Source organism: Rhopilema esculentum, chromosome 9 (assembly GCF_057945365.1).
Source record: "Rhopilema esculentum isolate cy_ngs chromosome 9, ASM5794536v1, whole genome shotgun sequence".
Lineage (NCBI taxonomy): Eukaryota > Metazoa > Cnidaria > Scyphozoa > Rhizostomeae > Rhizostomatidae > Rhopilema > Rhopilema esculentum.
The window spans coordinates 2,241,856-2,268,646 of NC_142823.1; the positions used below are offsets into that span (position 1 = coordinate 2,241,856).

A 26,791-nucleotide genomic window follows, 5' to 3' on the forward strand; every position below is an offset into this window, starting at 1 on the left:
CATTAAGCTTTATTTCTAGAAGCCATGCCTACTTTGAACTATGTTAGTTAACTTTTTTAGATGCTGTATATTTTAGGATACTGGTTGCATGACCTTGGCTTAATATTGGTTGTTGAGTTTATGTCATTTCCGTTCTTTATTGCATTATGCCATAAATAAGCCAAGTAACGAGAAATGAATTAGTGCACCTCAACTTGAGGTACAATTTTCTTTTCTATGTGGTGATGCTGTTTGGAACCCAACTAGGAACGATGAATGGGTATGTGGCTTGTCCCCTTTTCAACCTTCGCTCATTTCTTCTATCAAGAAGTGGTTTTACTTTCTCCATTAGTTCCCTGTAAGTCCTTGCTACCAGTCTTTTCATTGGTTCGTCTCTCAGCTCTTCACCATAATCAAACAGACTGTCGTAATGGACAGTTCCAATGCTTGCAGCCAGCCTTGATTGGATCTATTTCAGAAAAAAGACAAATTTATGTCGCTTCTTGCTTTGTATTCATTATCTTGCACTTTTAAGAATTACTTTACAATATTTTAGAATATATCATGTGCTCTGATAAACAATCCTTTGATTGCATTGTCTGAAACTGAGCTTCTTAAATCAAGTGGCTGAGGAAGGCAGTTCTACCATGCCTGCTAAAAGTACTTGGAACACCCAGCATACATTTGATATCTTTCATTCCTTTCATGAAAAAAAATTGCTACTTCCGCCCCCTTCCCCCTAAAACAATGTTGATGATTTAGAAAAATTTCATAAAAGAAGCGCAAAAGAAAGTGCTCCCCAAAATCCTAACCCGTTTGATAGTAAACCAACATTGTTCTATAGGGGAGAGGGGGGTGATTGATTTTGACCTTGGAAAGTGATGTCAGTGTTCCAAAACTTTTGGCAGGCATTGTAGCAACTAAAGAGAGCCAATCGAGGCGCGTACTCCCCGCTGAATCGTATTGATAGTGTGATTAAAGTAGTTGAAGTGTCATCTCGACAGTATAAGATCTTAATTGAGTAAAGTGTATGGTTAAAAAGGAATGCCATGCCAGGTATATAAAAAAGACGGAGGAGGGCTTACAATAGCTGCCTGAGGACCTGAGAGCATATAGGCAAGATTCTTTTCCTTGTATCCTCTAGAATCTGCATAAAGTTTAGATGGAGATAGAGCCATTGTCGATTCAAAAACGAGCGGTGGATAGGTCATCAAAGCATGATGAACTTGAATCCAGAGTACTTCTGAAAGAAACTTTGCAACTTGAAACTTCGTTGTAAAATGTGAAGGTAGACCTTTAACCTGCAAAATAAAATTTAAACTCCGTCTCAGAAAAAAAAGATTTGATACTGAGAAAGCATTGAGAAATCTATAACAGTATCTAAACATCTCACCCTTCCGGTTCCATTGTTTGGCGGCCTCCTTCCGTTAATAGAAAGCTCGTTTATAAAGCTTTGAAGCTCGCTGTCCTGTTGGACGTCTTCATCAGCACCGTAATATCTGCAAAAAAAATTCATGTAAGAAGTATGGTTGAATATGTTGTAAGCATCAGCTTGAGATTGTTCTAAAAAAGTGTTGAGGTATTGTATTTGAACTAGGAGATATCATAATTGAAATCAATTTTAAGACATTAATCGCTGAAAGCCCTGTCAACATGCTATGACGACAAGGCAAATGAGAGTAGATAAGCTTGATACAAGGCTTACATATCAACAAAAGATCCTGCAAACTTCTTTATTACTCGATCGACGACGATGCCATCATCGCGGTACGGATAAAAAGGAACCTTCTTTTTGTCGTTCATCGCACGTTCCTAAAAAAGAATATTCGATTGCAAAATGGTTTAAAAAACGTGCCATTAAAATTATTTTGAAAAAATCAAGGTTGCACAAAGGTAAGGGCAGAAATCTGGGCAGGACTGCTTGACTGCAAATTAAAGCTTTATAATTGTCCTGCAAATAGCAAAGAATAAAGTCCTTGACGGTTTTTCTAACAATCTTTCGTTGATTGCGTCATCCAAGATAGATTGTAAAGAACCTAAGTTGCATAGAATCTTCATCTTTCTAATTAATCTTCTCTTTATTTATCCGCAAGTTTTTACTTCCAATGTTTTGAAGTTGTTGATATTTCGAAGTTACTGAGAAAGAAGACTTTAATATCACCATCAGATGTCAAAAGTTGTTTGCTATTTCCAGTGAAAGTCTGTTTATCACCTCAAAGGGGCACATTATAACAAAAAGGGGAAATAAAAGTAACTGCATCAATAGACGCTTAACTAATTTTTACCTTAATATTGTTTTCCAGACCAATGTCATTCCATACCATCTTCTCATATCCTCTTTGCAGCAATTTGTAACTACCAACGTGTCCATATCCGAACAGCTGGTTCAGGAAACCCCCTGGGCTATTAAGTGCCTTGAAACCATTTGCATTTACCGCGACTAGTCCTCTACAGTGGTATTTCAGTAGCTCGTGCAGGGGATGGAACTTGGATAGCTGCCGTTTCAAAACAACACAAATTGGTTCCATACGAAAGTGAGTGCGCAGTAAATGCTCGTGAACTTGTGTGTAATACATACTGGAGACTTGAAAAATCGCTTTTGCCATTTGCCAATGAAATCCATCGCATGGAGCATACACTTTTGCCGCTAGTTTTATAGGAAAAATGATTGGATTAATTTAACCGTATCCAGACTAGGGGGGGACACAAAGTGCCCCCTAGTTGGTTTTTCTTACATAACTTCAGGAGTTTCAAAGCAATACCCCTCATACCTCCTGACTTTTAGTTTTAACCTGTCTGACACATGTTCATATAAAAAGATAATTTTTTTTTTAATCAGGGGGTTTTGAAGTGGCGTTTTTAAAACTAGTCAAGTAATAAATAGTTTAATCTGCCACGGATTCGCAACAAAAGTAGATTTATTGATGAAAATAAGTATCTAGGCATTAATTTGTGCTCTCTTCATGATTCTGACCAGAAAATATAAATTCAACATTCTTTTCTATGACTTTTATGCTGCGCATGTGCACACATTTTTGACATTTTTATAGGTTTTACATTAATAAAACTGCAAGTTTTGATTAATTTGTCTGCTAAGGCATTAAAATGAACTTAAACATGACATTTGGTTGTATCGATCATTTAGTTATATAGAAAGAATTATAGCCAAATACAAAATATGTTGAGTTCTTTTGTGTGGAACGTTAATAATTTTGAGAAGTAGCATTAAAATTGTGTCATTCTTCTTGTTTCTATTAGAAGATGCATTAAATTTACTTATGTTAAAATCCGATGCTTTGGAATTTATGAATATTTTAAGATTTTCTAAAATTTTCTAAATTTTTGCGCCACCCGGCCACCATTATGATGACGTCATCGTTAAACCACGTGACTTAAAAATTGAACATTAGTATAGATATGTGGAGAAATGTGGAGAATAGATATGAGTACCATCCAAACAAAGTTCATTGTCCTAGCTAAATTACGGAGGGGGGGGGGGGGGGCACTTAGTCTCCCGAAAGTTTCAAAAAGCCTAGTCTGGTTAGGGTTAAGTCATGATAAAAATACTACGCCGTGAAAATCGCAGTTCAGAAAGTAAAAGCTTTTGCATAGCCCAACTTCATAATGCAAATTTATTGTACATCAAAGCGTTTAGAATTTTGCACCTGCGGAGGAAACGCATTTCGCTCAAAACATTCAACAATATTGGTACCAAGATATCTTCGGCATCGTCATTAATACCTAATGCTGCATGATAGGTTGAAGCAGTAGGCAGCTAATTCAGTATGACTAGATTTAGGCGGTTAAAAGCTTTCTATCACATACCTTGTGTGTCATCTATCTGAATGGCGACCGGTTTCAGCTCGTATTTCCTTTTCTTTGGATTATACCGACTTGCAAATATTGCGATGGGGTTGGTTTGGGGGATCATCTTGACACCAGGTGGATATTTTCTAGGCAATATGTTGGGGAGGTTCTTTAATCCAGTAAGCAATGGAAATTCTGCAACATACACCATTCTTCCAATGATTGACTAACAAGAAACAGTGTAATTCATTTAGATTCTAATAATCTTGAAAATTAAAAGTTACAAACAGTGTTTGATAATAGATACTAGGCTTATGAAAAAAGGCCTTAGCTTTTCTAAATCATTTGGTATTCTGAAAACTTCTTAATAATTTCGTAGAATGCAAAATCAAAAATATTTGATATTTGAAATGTAAGAAACAACAAGAAGAAAAAAGGAGGAGACACAATTTGTAAATCCCTTTTTTAGATATAAGTTATGTTAGTACCTGCCAACAGCCTCTTTTTGTAACAGAGTGAATCGCTTTACCCCAGTTGAACTTTGGATTCAATCTTTGTTTTAGGACATTCCAATTAGTACCAATTTTGCCTATTACCGAATTCAAAAAATATTAAAAAAGATTATGTTAGATAGTGGCAGCAGAAGAAATCAATGTCGATTCAAAAAAACTTCCAGTACTGGGAATTTCTCAGTTTCTTAATCAACGTTAATTACCAACAACGTAAAAGTCTCCCGGTTTGGTCCAAGGGTTATATAAAGCAGCTTCCAGGCAGGGACAAATATGTGAGTATAACTATGGCAAAGCAGATGTACACTGCAGGGATGCCAGAACACATTTTGGAGTGGAGAAGGGAGCTATAGACAGGTTGGCAAATAATTATGCTAGCTCGTCACCATTACAATGTTTTGGGGTACAGAACAGGAAGGTTATAGAATGCAACTACAACGCTTCAAGCTAAATGAGATCATTGCGATCATCAAGCAATTGTACAAGGAATATAAAAATCTTATTGCACTTCAATGCAAGCTTGAGGCGCAATGTTTGGCGCCAAAAAGTGTCGTTTGCAGTGTATATTGTCAAAATTGAATAACGATAGGGGACAAAAATTGTAAAATGGTTTTTAAAGCCCTGTAGACTATAAAATCGAGCCTTGGTTGAACCGGGGTAGAGAGAATCTAAGTTAGATTTTTGCAGTGTAAATGCAACGTTGCAGAGGTTGAACCCAAGCTTATGCAACCAATATACGAAACGCAAAACGGGGTTGAATCTGGGTAATTTTTCACCTGCGGATGGGGATTAAGGTCGTGAATTGAAAAAGGCGCCAGTATTTGGCCTCTTTTTATCAATTGGTTGAATAGCATTACCATAATCTTTAAGAAATGAACAGTTGTAGAATATTTTTGCGAAATATAAAGAAACTGCAGCTGCTGTTCGCGGAAATGGAATATTACAGGTTATTGCGATTTTTTGACAGTAAATGCTGTCACGACAAATGTGCAAAACCTATCCAGTTTCAACCCACTTTCCGTTTAGAATACAAATTTAACAGAGTTTACTCTGGGTGAACTCAACCTCGGTTGAACCCAGGTAGCTATTTGTAGTGTAAACCGGGCTTTAAAAACTTCTAGTGATGGCAGAAAATGAAGAAAAAGCACAAACAAGGAGCTAAGAGAAAACAGAGAAAATGAATAAAGCGACGGGAAGGGAAAGGGTTCCTTATTAAACTAATGATCAGGGCAAACGCCACTGATCCTACACTGGAGGGGTAAGCAGTGTAAAGAAAGTTTCCTTTCACCCCCTCAATCCCTAACTTCAACAAACATTTCGCTGACGCTATTTTACTGGTGGATTTTTGTTCAATATATTGGCTGTAATCTTAAAGCAGATCAAAGTAAATAATTTGAGTTGATTTTAATCTTCTCTTATTGAAAGATTGGGAAAGCCATGCCTCCCTGCGCCCCATGTTTTTTTGGTCCCTGATAAAAGAGTTGGGAAAGCTTTTTGATCTATAAAGCTACAAGACTTGCACAAAAAAATTAATTTGTGAGAAAAAGATTAAACTTTAATTAACGTTGCAAAACATTTTTGACCAGAACCAGAATTTTCTCAACAACAACACTTAGAAAAGAACATTTAGACTTAATCATTCACAAACATTCACTAAAAATTTAAGAATAAACAGTTCACTTAGCAAAATTTGAGAAAAATCGGACATTTCTGAAAATCCTTATTATAAAGATATATCTATTAGATAAACTTCTTCTAACTATATATACATAGATTCATTACCTCTTCTTGTAATGCGACGCAGTACCATGACACTTGAACCTGCCAGAAATGTTTCCACAAAGTACTCATCCGAAAGAAAATGATCATTCTTTGTAAAATCTTTCATGAAAGGATAGCTAATCGACGGATCTTTAAAATACTTCTGTTTCTCTTTATCATGCAACTGAAAAAGAGAATAAAGCTTTCTTAACAGATGGAGAGAGTTTAGCATTCTTAACTAATTATTTGTTTATTTGTTATATAAACAACAACAAACGTTTGAATAAAAAGGGCTACACATTTTTTTGATCATCATACCAGCACATGTTCAAACTCATCCAAAAATTTTAAAACATTTTTTACATGAGCAAAATTTAGACCTATGACTAGCACCCAAGGCAGTTTACTTTGACCTGGAACAACAAGTAAACATGCGATCGTGAATGAGGCCAAATCGTTGTTGGCATTAGTTTAAAGCAGCAACAAATTCAAGGGATTGCGCAATTTATGACTAATGTTTTATTATTTGTCATATAAAACAAAATATATATAAGTTCCTATAGGTCTACATGTACGGAAGTCAGCTTCCTTTAATGATACAAAAGGAGCCCACAATAGACTGAAGACATAAATTAGGTCCAAACTGTTTGTTTCTGGTACTAGCTAAACAGTAAGAAAGAATTAGAGAATTTTGATCATTTTTTGCTTATGAAAATGTCGACTCAAAATCCAGAAATTTTTCTTGAATTTCAAAGCCCTACCAACAATTGTGTAGAGGTGAAAGGTATGGCTAAAATTTATTAACAACATACAAACTGTGGTTTTTTCTTTACAAGTCTTACAATTTCTTTGGCTATATCAACTTATTAAAATATCTCCAAACACTTTCAATAAGAAGCAAAAACTTGCAATTCTTCCTCTTTCTCGTAATTTCTCGTAACTTGTAATTCTTTTTTATTTTGTAAAATTTTTTTTAAGGTATGATTTTGTAGTTGTGTTTTAGATCCATGATAAAAGCCAGGGGGAAGTCGTGATATTTTGCTCTTCATGGTATCTCGTTAGTGTGTAATTCGTTTCTGTTTATAGAAAATACTTTTTAGCTGTTTTAGTAATTAAGATATCTTTTGTCAGATTAAAAACTAGTAAGTTCCCCTTTTCCAAAATTGTTTGAAACTATTATATATCTTTTTACTGTTGAGATTTGTTTGTCTAGACCAACTTGCAACATGCTTATCAACAGTGTCATCAAACATATGATCCAACAATTTCAAGCCTTTTAGGAACTTGTTTCCTAGAAGTTCCCTGGTACATAACTAGAAGATCCAAAGATTAGGTGTTTAAGAAGCCCCTTAACATGTGTCCAGTAGCATGCCTATGTTACACCCCTAGCCCCTTTATTACAAGTTAGAGTAAAGATATCAAAATTGACCTGGGGGAAGGGGGTACAAAAACTGAACATCATCTGTCCTTGATAATTGAAACACGACAATAAATTTCTTCTACAGCAATTCTAAACATACCCCCATTGCTCTAATCCCTTTTTACCGATGAAACAGCCCTCCTAGTTGCTAAAAGCTGTGTTCATTTTAATGGGTGAAAGAGGTTTCGAACTTTAACTCTATTTTGCTATGGTACCAAACATAAACGGTACTTACCCCAAGGGATTTTTTAAAAAACCGAGCAACATTGTTATATTCGTGAAAGGTTGTGAAGTTCTGGGTTGCAAAATGCTTCAATGCTGCCTGAGATATGCCATCCAACATTTTGTAAAGTACAATGAACTGGATATTGAAGCAATGGGCGTCGAATTTGTCTGTTAGGAAGTGTTTGAAGGTTGCGTTTAGAGGTTGATCCAGAAGGGGCATGGGTGCATCTGCTGGGCCCGGGTTCGAAATCTCTCTTGTCAGCTTGTAAAAGACTTGCTCCATTTTTAGACTTTCATCGCGTATTTTCCTGCAATAGCTGCTTGATTCTTCACGTGTTGATATTTCACAAAGCTCACCTTGAAATATGAAGGCACATGGAAATGCAAAAATTTAGACAGCATTTTCGAGCTCTGTACTTACAATTTTTAATTTCATGTTTTTAATGTTATTGGTAGATTTTCCTGGCTGTTTCAGTAACAGCATTTGCATTTAATCAGCTTTTGAGAAAAGCTAGTTTGATCTCTTACTTTTCGACACGCAAGTTCTACTTGCTGGCCATATAGAAAGTCTACTCATTGTAGTTTTAATCAAAATATTGCCAAAAAGATCTGCTTTTCATTGCCAGTCGGTACAATGAAGTAAAGTTAGCTTGGTACATTCAACTTTCCTGCATTGAAATCAAATATCCCAAATCAATGAAAATGTTATGTAATGTTCCTTGTGGTACTCCATAACAAACATCATCAAACTAGTTTGTATTGCCACAGAACTTTCCTGTTTGTTCCTTTGTAGTCTATCGGTTGTTCAGCGACAGAACCCTACACCTTAATGTCACTTTATTTCGATCCTTTCTGTGCTGTTGAACGCACAGTCTTTCAAGATTAAAAAATAATTCCTACCTAATCCCTAGGCGTGTAGATTGTTAAAAGAATGGATAGACAATCAAAAGCTTTCAACAGATTTAGAAGAATTTCATAAATCTATTCGTTTCACCACTCTCCAATTTTATTCAAACTCATCCAATCCCTCAATGCGTCTTAAAAAGAGTGCTAGGAATAAAAGTTTTTCTTTCTTAAATTAGGAGTAAAGTTGTAGCTTGAACGGTTCTTAAAGCGTAAAATTCCTTGATTTTCCTTGTTGTTGTTGCAATTTTGCACCTTAAATCTCTAACAGAAAATACTGTCTATGTTGCATTAAGATGTGGCATAAAATATTTGTAGAATAAACATACCAAAAGTAACGCTACATAAGTAGCAAAGGAGGATCAGACTTCCAACTGGAGATTTGCCCATAGCGGATAGCGAATAAATTGATCGCTGACTTTGATATAATTAAGCCTACTCAAGGCTACTCAAAAGCATGAAGTTGCAACTACTGTAACTGGCATTCACAAATGCTACCAGCAAGTGAATTATAAGGTCAACCTGTTGCGTATAACCAGAACCAGTCAAACAGACTGATAAGGATGTTTCTTCTTAGGTAAGTCTTTAAACATTCAAATGAACAATTCAGGCAACGGTCTGTTAAATTTCTGTGTCAATATGGTTTAGATTTGACAAAAGAAGAATTTAGAGTTAAAAACCATAACACCCTATTTGGACATTTTTGGAAGATTCGATGGGCCAAGTTTGAGGAAAACCAAAAAACTGTGAGCTTGTTAAGGCCAGTTTCGTCAGCAAATTCGCCGAGCGTACTACCACTCAGTGGAATTGGCAAATTAACTTAGAAGTTGAACTTTTTTCAACTTTTATGTAGCGAAAATTAAAGTTGGACATGCTTTATTCCAGGGGACGGCAGCTTCTAGCTTCAGTTGTTACCAGAAGGTGTTGTGATGTCATTTTGACCCAGTCTAAGAGATGAAGATCAATACAGTAGTTGTTATTTTTTGTTAGTTTGAAAATGATTCGTAATATGGTTTTGAAACTGTTAAAGTCCATTTTGGAATCGGTTTTACATAAGAGACGAGCAAATTTTTTATCTTTTTACCTTAAAAATATAACATGCTATGTTTCTGCTTTTTCGCGCCATCTTCAAATTTGGTTATATACAGTAATTGGATATTGAAAAGACATCTAACTTTTAAAAAGATTTCCTTGCTGCATAAAACTCTCTTTCGAAATAAAGTATTTTCAATAAATGCAATAAGAATATTAAAACCTGATTATTAAGATAAGATTATTAAGATAAAAAATCCTTGATGTATCTACACATGGCCTGCAAGGCTACTGCTAGTCTATTTAAATATGGCAAGGAGAATGACAAACAGGCCAGTCCTCCCTACCTCCGTTGCCCTCTTCCTTTTCAATAGTCAGGTTTTTGAGAATGAATAAATATGAACTAGGCATGTCAAACAGGGCCCGCGCAACGAATTCTTAGGTGGAAGGTCAAGGTTCTCTAAGTCGAACTTTAATTTAGTTCTTCAAAACAGGTCTTCTTTAAAAAGAAATTCCGGAAGGAAATCTATTGTGGGGATTAAGGTTTTCTATTCGATACAATTTTCAATAAGTGACGAAGCTGTTTGACACCGCTGACAATATCCATGAAACTGTTCATGAAACACATCATTGGTTGAATTGTAATTATCTGTTTTGTCAATGGAACAGTGCCGTATGTCATGGATCGACGTATGTCATAAAGTTTCTTTTCAGAATCCGTGATGCACTTGAAATGTTCACCTTCAGAAATTTATTGCAGTGATCACAAGCCATTCTCTCTGATAAACTCTTCAAGTTTGCGACATGTCTGCATAATCACGAACTTCTGTAAATGAGTGCAAATGGTTGAGAGCCAGAATTAACCACCATGAAGCAGTGTTAATAATCGTGAATCATTGTGAGTGATCGAGAATCATCATGAGTGATCGAGAATCATCATGAGTGATCGAGAATCATCATGAGTCATAATAAATATGCGAAGGTCATCTTGGATCGGCTCAAATGATAATGAATCTCTGTCAATCATTGTAAATCGGCATACCGTAAAAGCTTTATTATAGTCTGGGCTGTTAGATGCCGAACAGACTAAAGCCGAAAAACGCCCCCAAGTGCTATTTTTAGACTGGGGTACTTGGCCCCAGTCCTCGAATTGGGGCAAATCTCCATATGTCATTACTTATCAATGAAGAAAGTGCAAGAGGAAAGATTTACAGGCATTATTATATATTGAAATATGTTAAGAGAAAATGAAATAAAAATTGTCCTTTGATGCTATTTTTAGAATATGATATTAGTACCCATGTATCCACAGTGGAGTTGTAATTTTAGTGACTGAAAATGTTGCAAATTTAGTTATTTGATTCTGGTCGGTCTCAGACAGAATAGCTCTAGTATAATTGAAAACCGAACCTTTCAACACAAACATCACGCAGGTTTATGCGCCAACAAGTGAGTTTACTGAAGAGAAATTGGAAGAGTTTTCTGAGGAATTAGACAAATGTAAAAAAGAATGGAAACGTCATGAACTAAACATAGTTATAGGTTACTTCAATGCTAAAGCTTGAAGAGACAGACATGCGGAAGTTTTAGGACATAAAGGCCTGGGAGAGAAGAATGAAAGAGGAGAAAAGTTAACAGAATGGTGGGAGCAAAATGACCGAATCAATATGAATACATGGTTTACTAATCACCCAAGAAAACTCTGGACATAGAAAAGTCCAGATGGGATTACTAGAAATCAAATCGATTATATCACAATCAATAGGAGATACAGAAATACTGTAAGAGTTATTCGCACACATCCAGAAGCAGACTGCAACAGTGACCAGACCGCGACGACTAAAACAACAAACAACATAAAAGTTATTCACTAAAGCTGCATCTAAAAAGCCTAGAGAAGGATAGGGAAGTTAAGGAAAAAGTTTACAAGGAGGTAGAAACGAAAAAAAGAAAATAGAAATTACAATTGAAAATCAATGCACTGAGCTATTAGTCAAATTATTTCAAACGAAATTAAAAGAAGCAGCTAAAATGTCAATAACAATTTGTCGCAAAAAGAAGCACAAGCCATGGATGACACTGGAAAGAAGCTAATGAATGAAAGAAGGAAAGTAAATAATAACATCATTGCATACAAGAAATTAGACAGGGCGGTTAGAAATACCTGTCAAAAAGCAAGAGAGCTTTTACTCAACAACCAATGTCAGGAAATTTAAGAAATAGAAAAGAAAAACACCCAACGAATGCATACCAAAAAAAAGAAGCCACTAGAAAATGCAAAACGTGTTCTTCGGCCAATTGCATCGAAGCAAAAGACGACACTATTACTTTTGAAAAAGAAAAATTACTTGAAAGATGGAAAGAATATATTTGTGAGCTATCTGAATATCTAGTTACAAAGAGAGAAAGAGAAAACTTGGCTATCTTAAAAGAAGAAATAGTCAAAGCTATAAAAAGCATGCCAAAAGGTCAGGTCAGAAATAGTCAGGTCCGGATCGAGTTGATTCGAGCCCTTGATGACTTAGGTGCAGAATAGATGACTAAGGTAGCCAGCAAGATTTACGATGAAGGCCATTTTTCAGCAGACATGTCCCGATCTGTCTACATTACTTTGCCAAAGAAAGCAGGTACAACAAAATGTGAGCTCCATCGCACAATAAGCTTAATGAGCCACATGATGAAAGTGATTCTGAAAATTCTAATACAGCGAATGAGATGCAGGGCAAAAGGTAAAACATCAGAAGAGCATTTCAGATTCATACCAGACAAGGGGACAAAAAAAATGCAATATTCATGTTTCGAATGATAACGGAGAGATGTGTAGAGATGCAAAAAGATGTCTATATATGTTTTATCGATTACACAAAGACGTTTGATAAAGTCCAACATGCAACATTATTTGAATTACTTCAAGAACTAGACGTTAACGGTAAAGATTTAGAACTAATAAAGAATCTACACTGGCAACAACAGGCAGCGATACGCATTTGACAAGATACGAGTGATTGGGTAAACATAGCAAGAGGTGTAAGGCAAGGGTGTGTTTTGTCACCAGAGCTCTTCATACTATACACAGAGATGATAATGAGGAAAATCAGCCAAATGAATGTAGTAAAAGAAGGTGGGTTCAATGTAAATAACATCAGATACGCAGATGATACTGTCATTGTCGCATATTCAGAAGAACAGCTACAAAACAATATTGATGTAATAGCGGAAGGAAGTAGAAGATTTGGCCTACAGATAAACAAGGGAAGACTTTCAGTATGACCATTTCAAATAAAAATAGTAATTGATGGAATACTAGTAATTGATGGAATAAAAGTCAAACAAGTAGAAAAATTCGAGTATCTAGGGAGCTTAATTACATGTAACGTAGAGAACTGACAGTGTGCATTTGATGTCATGGTCAAAGGCACATCTGTAGAATCATGAGTTTTCTAATGGTGTCATTAGGAAATGCTAATTAATGACGTATTGCTTGTGCTCGTCATGTGATGACATGTCATGTTTATCTATAAATTGGAAAACCGTGATGGTTCGGTGATTAGAGAATTGGAATATGCACTATTAGAGACACGTCTGTTTCTGTTGTCCGTTTCTGCCCGGTCATAACAGACATCAGATGCTAAATCAGATCAAGAAATAAATCGAAGAATTGGAATCGCAAAAACAGCATTCAAGTCTATGTCAAATGTGCTGGCTGCAGGAAGTATTAACAATCAAACCAAGCTTAGACTTATAAAGTGATATATATGGAATACATTGATGTATGGATATGAGGCATGGACAATAAGCCAACCAATCAAAAAACCAACTCGAGACGGCAGAAATACGACTTCTACGGAGGATGATGAGAATCACATGGATAAAGATAACGAATGACAATGTACTGAGTAGGGCTCAGACTGAAGAATGAAGCTGATACTAAAGAGACAATGTAGCTTCTTGGGACATGTACTGAGGAAAAGAGATATCGAATTCCAAGTGGTAACAGGGAAAGTAGAAGGAAAAAGAGATCGAGGAAGACAGAGACAGACATTTCTCGGTTGGATAGGCAAATGCTTAGACAGAAGAGGCGTAGACATTATTCAATTGGCAGAAAACAGAACTTTATATCATGCTGTGACAGCCAATGTCAGAATCTGACAAAGGTCACTATAAGATGACGACCCAGCTCTTTTTTAGGCATTATTCTCCTAAATAATTATTCTATTTCATATGAATATAAAATTTAGCATCCTCTATTCTTTCAACAAACTGGAAAGTTATACGAAAAGATGTAATTGATAATCTTACCCCTTGATGCTATCTTTAGAATTGGGTACTGTTACGAACGTAAAGTTTTTGATAAACGATTTTTATATACAACTTTTTTGGTAAACAACTTTTTTAGTAAACACCCTTTGTATTAAAGTTGTTTACTAACACCTGTTTCTTCGTAAACACGTTTTGATTAACCGAGACGTGTGAACATAGTGGTGCTAACACGAAGAATGGATTGTCAAGGGACACAAGACAGACTACTATAAAAGTTGCTAGCTAATTGCTCACTCAAGTTTTACAGTTTTAGAGAAAGTACTTGTGTTAATAATAGATTGGCACTCTGTCTTTTTCTCTGTTTGATTTCTCTCAGCCATCGCATTGTTAAAGGAGGATCTAGCTTTTCGGTCACCGCAAGCTACCCTAACGAATGCGTAAAAATACAACAGGTACTGGAACCCAGATCTTGAATTTGGGTTTTACCTTCATAGTGTTTCACTTGCTCTAAGCACAGTATTTCACTTGAATTGTGCAAATTGTGATACCAGCATGAAAATGGGTACACTGGGCTAATTTGACACACTGATAATGATGTTGAGCAGACACAAGCCGGAAAATGCCCTCAAGTGCTATTTTTAGACTGGGGTTCTCGACCCCAGTCCTCAATTTTGGATTTTATTCATACGTAGTTCATCCATACTAGTTAACTAACGTTCAAAATGAGCATGAAGGTATAGGTTTAAATACAATTCAAATCAATTAAAGTATAACACTGAAGCAATTGAAATATTACCCTTGATGCTATTTTTAGAATGTAATACTGGAGCCCAGGCCTCTATAGGCTTTTTTTATAAATCATTACTATTTTTGGTATGAATACGAAATAAAGTGAATATTAAATCTCTGGATTGCTACTACTCCTCTCAGAGGCCTTCAAGAAAAGCATAGAAGAACTACCTATTGAAGTTTGGAAAACACAGAGGCTAAAAGAATCAGTGCAATTCCTTTTTTTGTTTACTGTAATGAAATTAGAACTAATGCTATTGTTGCTTGTTAAAGCAATAAAGGGGTCAAATTTCCTTGGATGATTAGCCTTTATCGCACTGGCTGCCAGTTTAGCATCGATCGTATCTGAAAAAAAACCTACGATTATAACGATTTTCGCCTTTCTGAATATGTTTCAGTTTGAAGATGCAGTAAGGGTACTTAACATTTCTACTACTTCATTTCACAGTCAGCATTTGATACCAATTGTGTGAGACTTTTAGAAGTAGCGAAATGTGAAGGTAACATTTTCCTGTACATGTGATAGGTTGCATTGATTTTCAGAGGCAGGAAACGCATATATATTTATACATATCGCCTTATGCATATATTAACTGCGTTGTTCATAATAGATTTTGATGATTGATAAGTTGTATGAAGCTACATTTTAAATGAGCGATTATTAACAGTAGATGATTAAATCGAATGAGCTTGGATCGAAGTATCCCTTTCTGAATAGAAAATCTAGGCAGAATTTTATCTCCCCGTGATATTTTAGTGTACCACAAAGTATAGAGTGCTAGACTTTTCATGTTAAAAACCTAATGACTAATAACTTACAATAGAAAAAAGTCTAAAAAGTGACCTGGGTCTATCATTAATAGCATCTAGGGATAATTTTCTACTTTGTTCTGAACATACTGTTTGGTTAACCAAAAGGTAGACAGCCATACTATCATGTTTACTGTAACATGTAAAATTGTGGGCAGATATACTTTGTGTCCGTTTCCGTGAAGAGAATTACAAGAAATGACGACATTTGGCGAGCGGCTAATCATCTTCTACGTTTTGTCATGCAGTCTTTCCAGGCTAAACTTTTCAGCTAAATCTGTAATACACATCCTCGGTTCTCCGTGAACCCAAATTAATAGACAAGGCACAGCACAGTCTTTCTCAAGCACTGTCTGTCCTAAATGTACAACGACGAGGCCCAGCGCAGTCTTTTACCAGCACTGCCTGCCCTGGATAAACCTAAACTACAATATAAAATCGACGAGCTACAGGAGACTTCTCAAGCCTCTTGAGCTGAACAGTTAGCAGTGCCGTCGGAACGAATTTCATATTGGGGGGGCTGCCCATTGTTTTCCTTCTCATTCAGTACACTGTTATAAAGGAAACATACCACAGTTTGACAATTATTAGGGGGCTCCAGCCCTCCCCCCAGTCCCCCCGGTTCCGACGGGCCTGGTTAGCATCCTTGAATTGTCATACATCAATGTATACAAGGTAGTGAGGGCAACCAGTGGCAGATTTCATAACAATCGTGCATTTAGTGAAGAAAGCATGAAAATTGGCATACCTATAGATTTTGACATGCTGAAAACGATGAGATCGGGACCCCACCTGTAAAGTACCCCAAAAAGCTATTTTTAGATGATGATACTCGGACCCAGTCCTCCTCAACTAATTCTACCAATTTTACACCACACTTCCATATTAAAAGCATACAGAGTTGTAAAAGTGTATAATCAGGCATGAAAATGCAATAATATTGTTATTTCAAAATGAATTGCCCCCATATTCTATTTTTAGATGGGGTTCTTGGTCCCAGACCTCCAGGAAAGGTGCTGATCATTTTTCTGTAGTACCCGGGAGCGAAATACTAAAATTACTAATATCACAGTATTAAGATCCTCATAACGATGAAAGCAATTTCTCAACTTTCATATTAGGCCCGCAGTCTATTTTTAGAAAGAGGTACTTGGATCCAGACCTCTACTAACGATTAATTGTTCATCAAGCGCGAAAATTTCATTGTCAAAGGAAAATTAGTTCAAATTGAAAGTTCAAATGTCTAATTCTTCGAGGCACTGCCCATTGCACATGCACAATTCCGTGCATTCCAAACCAAACTGTCTGCATTTACATCGTGTCGAACATTTCTGCCTACATCCACATTTGATTAGCTCCTGGCATGCTTTTGAGGCTTCCAGGACAACCATCCATAAAGGTGACACATTTTCATTCCAACCCCATTCTACAATTGGAGGTAGATGCTGCGTTTTCACCGTTGATTGATACCAGACAAACCTTTAAGGAAAGAGCAAAATCTTAGTGCCATTCCCTTCCAGAATATTTGGAAGCATATCGAGTCTGAATTTGGTGTTTGGGTCGAACAATGAAAGTTGGTTTTCACAATGACTATTGAGTTTGTATGAAGTAAGTTTTGTTAAGGAACAGAACCAAAGAAATGTTTGATGAAGTGAAAGCAAAAAGGAGCTTCAAGAACCTTCAAGAATTGGTCTACTATCCAAAGCTTTTTTCGCCTTCAAGGAAGGCAGGTCGCCCAATGTTACCAATACATGCTTCTGCAAACTTCAACGTGAATAGTCTTTCAATACTTACCCAGCTTGAAAAATAGCCCGTCTTGTATGTTGAAGAAGTGCATCACTTGTTGGTGGCAAACTTTCACTTGGGCAACCCTTCTTGGTGAACAAATGTCGGCGACACTCGTTTACGTCGCTGAGTGAAGACGTTCTTTGGTACATCAATACCACGAAGCGCTCTATCATCTTGACATCAATATCCCTAGGTTGGCCATTCTCACCATTCGACAATCTGAAAAATGGGATGAATTTAAATAGCAAACAAATGCACTTCTTTAGATACAATAAATCTGTAGATAAATCTTTAAACAAGAGTTTATTCAGCAATCCCAGAAGAATGTTCTTTGCTCTGAAGTTCTCTTGTATCTCTGTGACAGAAAGCTAGAAACTATACTATCAAAAAGAAAATTTAGTCACTTAAAGAACTTACCTTGCAAAGGTATCCGTGGCCTCAGGAAAAGCTTTCCAGGTGTTCCAAGCTATTTTCTTTCCTTTTCCAGAAAATGACGACACAGTGTCACAGCCAGTGAATGCATACCAAAATGGAAGGCCTTTGCAAACGTCTTGTCCCAAAGCATGTACATACGAGTGAACTGGTAACCACCGTCTTGATTTCCTGACGCCAAACTCTATCCATAATTCCTCAACCTTTAGTGAATGAAAACATGAGATGGCGATAACAACAACATCTGTGTCGACAGTTCTTATAGCGACTTTGCTATGACCGGAATCAGCGCAATGTTTGACGTGCAGGAAAATGCGTGTGTCCGCCTCTTCGTGGTTGCAAGGAGTTAAAAACGTAAGATCTGTTGCTTCTGATGATAGCACTTCTTCAGAATCTGTAGCAACTACGACACAACTTGTCAAGGATTCGCTTGTCAAATCGACAGCCAGCAAATGAAACAGCTCCTTTTTGTTTTCGTCATTTCTAAGAAATTTTTGCCAATTTTTCCAGACAGGAGTGGCTTCATTAACAAGGATTCGAATTCCAGAACCTCGCCCTTCTCTCGTTTCTGATTTCAGGCTACCACTTATGTATCTGTCAAAGACGACATCGACTCGCTGCATGCCATTGGTGGAAAATTCTCTAAAGACAGCTTTACGAAAGACTTCCTTGCTATATTCACCGAATGTTTTGACCTGATTTGGCTTTGAAAACTGAACCATTGCTGCCCCATCTATTATCTTTGCAGTTACACCAGTTGGTTCGTCAACGTCTGATGATTCGTGTCTTTCTAAACATGCAAGGAAATCAGCTTTATTGCCTTTACGTAGCTTTCCATATTCAGATATTGCTGGTGGATAAGCATGATTCTCGTGAGCAAAGAAGTCAGCCAGATCACCGTTCCTTGATTGACAAGCAACATAGAGTGATGCATAGAGCTTTCGGTCCTGCTGAAGAGAAACCACCTTCAATATACCTTTTGAGAATTTCACTGCATTCTTGTTGCGAAATAGAGAGAGTTTGTTTTTCGGTATAACTTCGTAGATTGATTTCTTGCAAGTCAGCAGTCTCTCTGTGACGTAAGCTTGATACTGTGCCTCTCCGATCTTTTTAGCGTTTTGTACTGACTTGATTGAAGGATCAGCCATGACATTCTTTGTCATTATTTGAAATAGAATATCACCTTCATCGAATGGATTCCCTATCTCTGACAACGTTGCTTTGAGCGATGCAACATCTTTTCGAAAACGCTTTTCAAAAGAATTTGAGTCTTCATGATGTGGCAACTCTTCCTTTGGAGTTTTGTCTTCGTCCTCACTCTGTTCGTCGTAATGCTTGAATTCGTTAACTAACCGGGCAATTTCCGGTCCCCCAACCATCCATTTCAGTAGAGCGGTTTCGTTGTCAAGAATGCCGATCGCTCCACCGTCAATTTTTATAACTTTGTTATTCTGCTCATGAGCTTGATCTTCAGCAATAGTTGAAAACGCCTTTCTTGTCTTTCTTACTGTAAAGTTCCCTTCCATAAATTCTTTGTGAATTGAAGGATGTCTAGAGGAAAGCATCTTTAGGTCTTGAATAAAGATAGGAAGCCACCGTGCATAGCAACAGTTGGAGTAGTATTGCATAGTTAGTGTGATCTAGTGCAAATACCCATGGCACAATTTCTTGAAGAGTCTGTACAAACATGGAAAAGTTTGATTCACGTAGACTCTGGACTAAATTTAAGAGTAACACTTCCAATTCAATAACTGTGGCCCAGTAGTGAAACTGTGGTGATTTTGCCCGCTTGCTCTCGATCCAATCTTGCAGTGTTAATGATGAACCTGAGCATTTGTAGACATCGCCAAGTTGGAGGTAGAGTGCAGCACATGTCACTTGGTGAACGTAACGGCAACGCTTAACTTGCTTGCCTTGAATCATACTTTCGATTCTTCCTGGCGTGCTGATGTTGGATTTTACTAAAAGTTCAACCCAACCGCTCCCATCAAGCCAATCACCAATGGTTGAGAGAAGGCACATTTCGATATGCAAGGCACCCATCATCATTAATAGCTTACCCTCACCATAAAGCTCGGGGTAGAGCCATTGCACTTGCTTTGAAATCGCGTATACTGGCTGATCCGCTGTCATTACAGGAATCTGTCCAGGATTCACATGCTGTAATATGAGCTTAACTATCTTCATTGTATGGGCAACTGTGGCCGTCGACGTGATAGACTCTTTCAGAAGTGGCAAGAGCGTTGAAAGTGTTGTCGGAAGTGCTTCGTTTCGTTCCAGCTTCTTTGCATTGTATGCCGACCAAGAAACTCTTTCGAACAAAGGAATTTCTACCTCTGAACTCTCCCAGCAGTGCAAATTTTGCAACCAGCCATTATCTTCAAGCAATTTTTGCGCGTTATTGCTATAATCTTCAGTGTTTGTTCTCTGTAGTGGATACTCCGGTATTTTCGATTTTGTTGGGCATATTTCAGTATAGTAGCTTGGCAGCTCTAAGGGAACACTGCTCTTCTCGATATCATTCTCCAATTGCAGTTGTGTCTGCCCTCTCATGATTTTCGGATGTTGGAAAATTGAGATACTGGTACCATGGAAAGCACTCAATGCTGTAGATGAAGATGGATTGTGGTCAATGTTGCCGATCGCTGCAGACGTGAACATACCATTCTGGATACTTGGTGGGCAAACTACGCCGTTTTCTCTGTAAATTTTACACAACTGTTTTGTAACCGCTAGTTCGAAATTTTGCACGCGATTGTACGGGACGCTTATTCCATGCTTTGCAAGGTTTACTACCAAGCCCTTTTTTCGCGTTTTGCTGTGTATCATCAATCCAATATAGAGAGGAAATGGTGTTTCGTCAGCTTTCATGTGCCGTATTTTTTCAACAATGCCATTATGCTTCTTTTCTTTTCTGATTGTATTAAACCGAATCAACTGAGAGATAGATGTCGCAGCTCTACTGTTGCTCAATTCACAAGGCTCCCCTCCAATCACCGAAACACCCAGGATCATTCTTACTAAGCTATAAAGTGAGGCCGGAACTGATGCTTCATGTTTTGGTTCTTCCTTATCGTCAGCAAACATTTGTTTTCTAATTATTTTGGCTGCTCTTGCAAGGCATCTACCATCATCCTCTCCGCTAAACGAGCACGAATCGAATATTGCTGATCCCGTCTCTTCCTTCAAAGTCAAGAGTATTTCTCTTCCTTTCTTATGCTCACTCAGTTCTGGAAGTAGCTCAATAATTTTCTCCTTGAGGCGAGTGCTGTGAATCTTGCTCTTATATTCTTCAGATGCACCATATTCGACAAGGCGCTTGCAAAAAAGAGTTTTCAAAGCACTTAGTTTGAAAACTGGGATTGTTTCTGCAACACTGCAGCATTCTTGTATGTAGGAGACTATTTCCGCTAAAACGACTCCGTAAATAATTTCGTACTCAACATCTGCTGCAGGTTTAGAAGATTTTATGGCTCGTACTCTATTTCCTAGAATGGTCAAACAGTTCTTGTGGTAACGAGCCTCAATTGCGACCAAGTCACCTTCACTGAGTCTAGCAAGAAGCTTATCGTCCGATAACAGAATGGCCGCATCGCGAATTCTTTTATCCAAGCCAAGTGTGCGCGCATGGTGCAAGTTTTTGTCGGAATCATGCTCATCACATAATATGCACGTTGGTTGAAAATTATCTGCAGTATACTGAGATCGAGTTTTTAAAGTCACAGTGGAACCTTGTTCCTGGCTGCTTTCATCAACGCGCCTTTTTCTACATACCCTGTTGTAATGATAATTGTCGTAACGATTTCTACAACTTTTATGAAACTTTGCTTGGTATTGAACAAAATTATCTAAGAGATTCGGATTTTGGAACCTTCGCTTCAGAGATGACGGTAGCTGCCCTATCTCCTCAAAACGTCTAAGGTTTTCTATTACAGCAAGATATCCTTGACTAGCATCAGCTCTAGTAACATTCGCTGGACACACGAGCGCAGTTTGATCGACTCCTTGACACAGAAAACAGAGATTCCAGTCTATTTCTCTATCAGTCTGACATCTATCAAAGTGATCGGGTACGTCCAAGAGCTCAAACCTCTTTCCGGACATGACACTTTTTGGAACCGTTCTGACTACTTTCTGCTTACAGTCATGTCAAAATATCCCCTACTCATACCATGCCACGCGCCCCTGTATCTTGATAAGATCAGGCTTTTCTTTTTACCAGGTATCTCACTTCAAGGGTAGCATGCTCGCGCGTTCTTAAGACAAAGGATCTTCTACATGCATCAACGCAACTGATCAGATCAGTAATTATACCACGTTTCTGGAAATCCAAAAGCAACGCTTACAGATTGCTTTCAGCTGTTAACTACGGATTCAGCTTCTGTATCGCGAAAATCGAAATTGTCCATCCATTGCATACATAAAGATAGATTGATAGAAAAACTGCTCTACCCCATTCTGAAAAAAGCTTTTTGGTACAATTTAATGATTTGAATGAATTCCCCTCTCAATTAACTTTTATGACTTGACGCATTGTTTTTGAAAATTTTGTAGAGGTCTGGGTCCAAGTACCTCTTTCTAAAAATAGACTGCGGGCCTAATATGAAAGTTGAGGAATTGCTTTCATCGTTATGAGGATCTTAATCTCTGTGAAATTAGTAATTTTAGTATTTCGCTCCCGGGTACTACAGAAAAATGATCAGCACCTTTCCTGGAGGTCTGGGACCAAGAACCCCATCTAAAAATAGAATTTGGTGGCAATTCATTTTGAAATAACAATATTATTGCATTTTCATGCCTGATTATACACTTATACAACTCTGTATGCTATTAATATGGAAGTGTGGTGTAAAATTGGTAGAATTAGTTGAGGAGGACTGGGTCCGAGTATCATCATCTAAAAATAGCTTTTTGGGGTAATTTACAGGTGGGGTCCCGATCTCATCGTTTTCAGCATGTCAAAATCTATAGGTATGCCAATTTTCATGCTTTCTTCACTAAATGCACGATTGTTATGGCTTTTTCCCTCACTAAGGGTAATACATATACATAAGGTTTCGTCAAAAGCAGTGTTCGAAGCTAAACATGAATACAGGATGTGTCTAATCATCCGAGAGTGTAACTTCCTAAATGCGTATTGATTATATGTGTGGGGCAACATTACAAAGAAATACTAATAAGCAACTGTGACTAATGCAAGGAAATAGAATGAATGGAATTGGTGGAAGTCTTAACACGAGTTTTGCGTGGCCAGAAAAATAGCAGTATTACATTACGTCAATAATAAGTAATGACTTGAAGAAGAGGCCTAGAACCAAGAACCCTAATCCAAAAATAGGATCGAAGGATAATATTGTTTCTTTGTTATACTTTTTACGTATTGAATCATGTTTGAACCTATACCTTATCAAGCGTTAGCTGACCACGTATTGAAATACCCAAAATTGAAGAATCGGGTCAAGTGACCAGTCTAAAAATAACACTTGAGGGCAATTTTTGGCATGTGTTTGTTTGGCATTATTAAGAACGTGTCAAATTGTCCAGTGTACCCATCTTAATGCTGATATTACAATTTCCACAATTCCAGTCAACTACTGTGCCAAGAGCCCAGACCGCTAAACCTACCTCTCTATTAAGACCCCCCCCCCCCCCTTTAGCCCCTGATGACAAGCAAAGAAAACAAGCGCATTGAGTAGCTCTCTTGAAGGGTTGAATGTGACGATGAAAGATCATTTGCATTAACTACGGCCCATTTAAAGACTTTCTTGTGCGCCTTAGAAATCGAGACGAAATCCCAGAGCATTGTGGCATTTTTATGACATGTTTTATTTTGAATAATTGATTGATTGAATAATTGATTGATTGAATAATTAATCAATTTCAGCGTGCTATGCTGGTACAAGAATTAATGAATTGACGCACTATTTGGAAATCGTTTGGAGCTTCAGAAAAGCCCAATATGACAATTACTTAATCTTGCACAACATGAACAAACACATCCTTTAATACCAGCTCTCCATGGAAGCAACACAATCACTGTTCAACATGAACAAAATACAATCATAGAATGATAGATGTGTAATATACCAATAACTTAATCTTGCTCAACATAAACAAACACACCCTTTAATACCTGCTGTACATGGAAGCAACACAATCACTGTCCAACATGAACAAAATACAATCCTAGAATGATAGATATATAATATACCGAAAATGTTCAAAAAATGCTCGAAAATGTTTTCCTTTCAAAATCTTTTGATAACTGCCTACTATGCTTGGGCCACTCACTCGTGAAGTTACCCACTCACACGTTAATGGTTATAAAATGCAAAAGAATATACAAGCGGCACCAGCAGTAACCAAAATATTAAGAACAGAATAAACTGTGCCTAATTATCAAAGCAGACTTTACCAAATGGACCTGTCTTTTGATAGAGCAAGACAACAACTTTGTGAGGCAAGAAATTTCCTGCGAAGTTTTACAATCCTCTTGCAATTGCCCAAAAAGACTTAAAATGTCTAACTGAGCCGCTTAGGCCTTATATATTGGCCTTATTCTGGAAAATTGAAATAAAATCGAAACAAAAGCATTGCAACATTAACGTTGTAACATCATATTTTCCAATGTCGTCCAATGTGAAACGGGCCTAAGTATTTACCGTATATGTATATGTTGTATTTTAATATGTATGTATTATTATAATGTAGTATACGTATATGTAGTGTTATAGTTTCATTATTGGTTATATTTAGATACATGTCATATCCCAGGGGGCAGTCATGTTATATTGCTCCTCCTGGATTACGTCCTTGTTACGTAGTTTAGTAGTTCGTACGTACTGTTTTAGGTAATTTGTTATTGTAAGTTTTTATACCCAATATAATTATGTATAAAAAAAATACAACAGCAGCATTTTTGCCAAGTTTAAAATAAGAGCCTTGCTGGTTGTAACTATATGTTTGGACTGGAAAAGTCCGCAAAGAAGGAACAGATATAAAGTGTCAAAATTTATTCCGAAGGAAGTGGGAATGCTCAAGTTCATAGGAGAACTAAATTTCAATGCATAAGACCAAGCTACATATAACACAGCATTCCTTAAACGGCCTGGTAAACATACCTGGTAGCCAGTAGAGGAACTCATACTTCGTCAGTCACCATTTCATAAGCAAGCTTGTGCCAAAACAGTTGCGAGAAGAAAACAGCATGGAAAGAGCCTACCAAACAAGCACGATAAACCTGACCCAAGGCAAAATACAATCTTCTGAGTCAAGGGACCAACATTTTCGTGCAGAAACCCGAACTACTGAATTCCTTCTTCTCTATTGTTCCCAGAGGCATCAAAAGCAGCATAAAAAGACTTAATACAACAATTAAAGCAATGTAATCAAATTCTACGACATCCCTTGTGAAATTAACTGTGATGAATTTCATTTGATCAGCTAAAATCGAGACAATGGAGCACGAAAACGCATAGACATTCGATTTAAAAATCTAGAAGGGTGTTCGACATTGATGTTGAATAAGAGCTCTTTAGAAGAATGAAATTTGAAAGAATAAAAAATAACAAAAATACGTCAGTTTACTTACAATTAGATTCCCATTTGATGAATTCATTGACAAATTATTGCATTGCTTCTCGACGTTCGCAGAGCTCGTACCTATAGCTTATTACCTACCTGGGCATCTTATGTTCCTGTTCGACCCGCTTGTGTGTCGGAACATTGAAATTTGTATGTGTATATTCCGCTCGATCCATACCACAATTTTATATTTTTATAGAAACATTCACGTAAAATCTTTATCTTTCTGGTTATTGGTAGGAGCAAAAAATTTAGTGTAATTGATTGCTTTTTACATTGGGGAAAATGTATTCCGCAGAATAATGTAATCGTTACCACGCCCTCAGATTCAGTTCAGGTTTATCATGAGGCCCTTCTCAAAATTAACTGCCCAGCCCTGGTTTATTGGCTTATTCTGTCAAAAGATTGACGGCCTTATTCAGTGTCGTTTCAATCCGAAATGGTAAATCACCTTCGTTTATAGAAGTATCGTGATATATGCATATAAAGATAATGAAAGTGAATAAACAAAATTCGAAACACATTTGGCGAACAATGCACTGCGTAACGTTTCTCTCTCTATTAAGCTCCCATCTCAACGATGTCCTTAAAGATACGTTCTCGAATGCAAAATAGAAACTAATGTTAGAGTAATAGTGTCTGGTACTTTCTCTTTCGAACGTCGGTTAGTTTCTGAACTTGATCATGTTTGTAATACCTACAAGAAAGTCAAGTTGCTTGCTAAACTTTTTGACAATTTAGCAATAGAGCTAATGGTCACTGCCATCGCGATCAGCAATATGAAATTAAAACGACCCCTTTGCAAATTTTCTTTAGAACTCTACAATCATGACGTAAAAGGAAACTTATAAATATTCTCTTTGCTACGAAAGAAGAAAGATGTCATTGGCAAAAGGATTGTGGTACATCATTCGATTCTAAAATCATATTTAAAAGTAGAAAAAGCTTCGACACAAATAATCAATTCTTCGTCATGAAGAAATTTCCATGTGTGTTGAAAATCACACGCATTGAATATTGCATGCATGTGTTCACTTTTTCACTTATCTAGCAGTTATGCGCTTATTTTGGATTATCAGTGTCAAACGATTTTTTGTTTCTATTGCGGAATTTCTTCACTTTTTAAGCTTGGATTCACTTTACAGCAATTTCTTCAAAGCCCCTGGCTAACAAAATTTATTTGAGAAAGCAGAAGTTGGCCGAAATTTGGCTGCAAGTGAAGAACAAAGCGAAGCAATTCAAAAATACAGAGGAAGAGGTATTTTTCAACAGGTGGTGGGTAGCAGCATGTCAAAAAATCTTAAAAATTCCATTGACGAAACATGAAACAAAGTGAAAGATAACAAACAAAAGGAAAAAACCAAATATATGTTGCTTCAACATGCAAAGCCATTTTTATTAAACTACAATCCCACAGAATTTGCCAAAATTTGGTTATTTGTGAATTATTTGTTTGACTACCCTAATTGGACTGTAAATTGTGTAATTGAAA

The 26,791-nt window shown here is 37.0% G+C and overlaps 2 protein-coding genes across 4 annotated transcripts; both read right to left on the bottom strand.

Annotated features, from left to right (window-relative positions):
* Positions 1–25,033, bottom strand: LOC135689077 (allene oxide synthase-lipoxygenase protein). 3 transcript variants are annotated; one of them, XM_065206192.2, is made up of 10 exons: positions 8,934–9,079; positions 7,712–8,058; positions 6,078–6,240; positions 4,275–4,375; positions 3,805–4,012; positions 2,265–2,626; positions 1,685–1,791; positions 1,373–1,478; positions 1,065–1,280; positions 1–448 (listed from the first exon to the last, which is right to left on the bottom strand). In XM_065206192.2, exons 1-10 carry the CDS (start codon positions 8,992–8,994, stop codon positions 215–217), a joined length of 1,905 nt encoding a protein of 634 aa, XP_065062264.2. In that variant the 5' UTR covers positions 8,995–9,079; the 3' UTR covers positions 1–214. The 3 variants fall into 3 exon arrangements, with proteins under 3 accessions (XP_065062264.2, XP_065062265.2, XP_088966224.1); XM_065206193.2 differs by lacking the exon at positions 8,934–9,079 and adding an exon at positions 24,837–25,033 and having other exon boundaries at positions 3–448; XM_089110098.1 differs by lacking the exons at positions 7,712–8,058; positions 8,934–9,079 and adding an exon at positions 24,837–25,032 and having other exon boundaries at positions 5–448.
* On the bottom strand, positions 16,177–20,154 carry LOC135694220 (uncharacterized). Its single transcript, XM_065212923.2, has 3 exons — positions 17,701–20,154; positions 17,290–17,502; positions 16,177–16,974 (listed from the first exon to the last, which is right to left on the bottom strand). The coding sequence occupies exons 1-3, from the start codon at positions 19,341–19,343 to the stop codon at positions 16,731–16,733; spliced, it is 2,100 nt and encodes a 699-aa protein (XP_065068995.2). The 5' UTR covers positions 19,344–20,154; the 3' UTR covers positions 16,177–16,730.
* Positions 25,034–26,791: the final 1,758 nt, after the last annotated feature.

Bases quoted from the DNA above. Each gene is read 5' to 3' on its own strand.
- LOC135694220 (XM_065212923.2), bottom strand. From the start codon at position 19,343: ATGCAATACTACTCCAACTGTTGCTATGCACGGTGGCTTCCTATCTTT. The intron at 17,503-17,700 runs GTAAGTTCTTTA...CCCATTTTTCAG, and splicing joins GCCACGGATACCTTTGCAAG to ATTGTCGAATGGTGAGAATG. The intron at 16,975-17,289 runs GTAAGTATTGAA...CTTTCCTTAAAG, and splicing joins CGGGCTATTTTTCAAGCTGG to GTTTGTCTGGTATCAATCAA.
- LOC135689077 (XM_065206192.2), bottom strand. From the start codon at position 8,994: ATGGGCAAATCTCCAGTTGGAAGTCTGATCCTCCTTTGCTACTTATGT. The intron at 4,376-6,077 runs GTAATGAATCTA...ATTCGGTAATAG, and splicing joins GCGTCGCATTACAAGAAGAG to GCAAAATTGGTACTAATTGG. The intron at 4,013-4,274 runs GTACTAACATAA...GTTTCTTGTTAG, and splicing joins CAAAAAGAGGCTGTTGGCAG to TCAATCATTGGAAGAATGGT.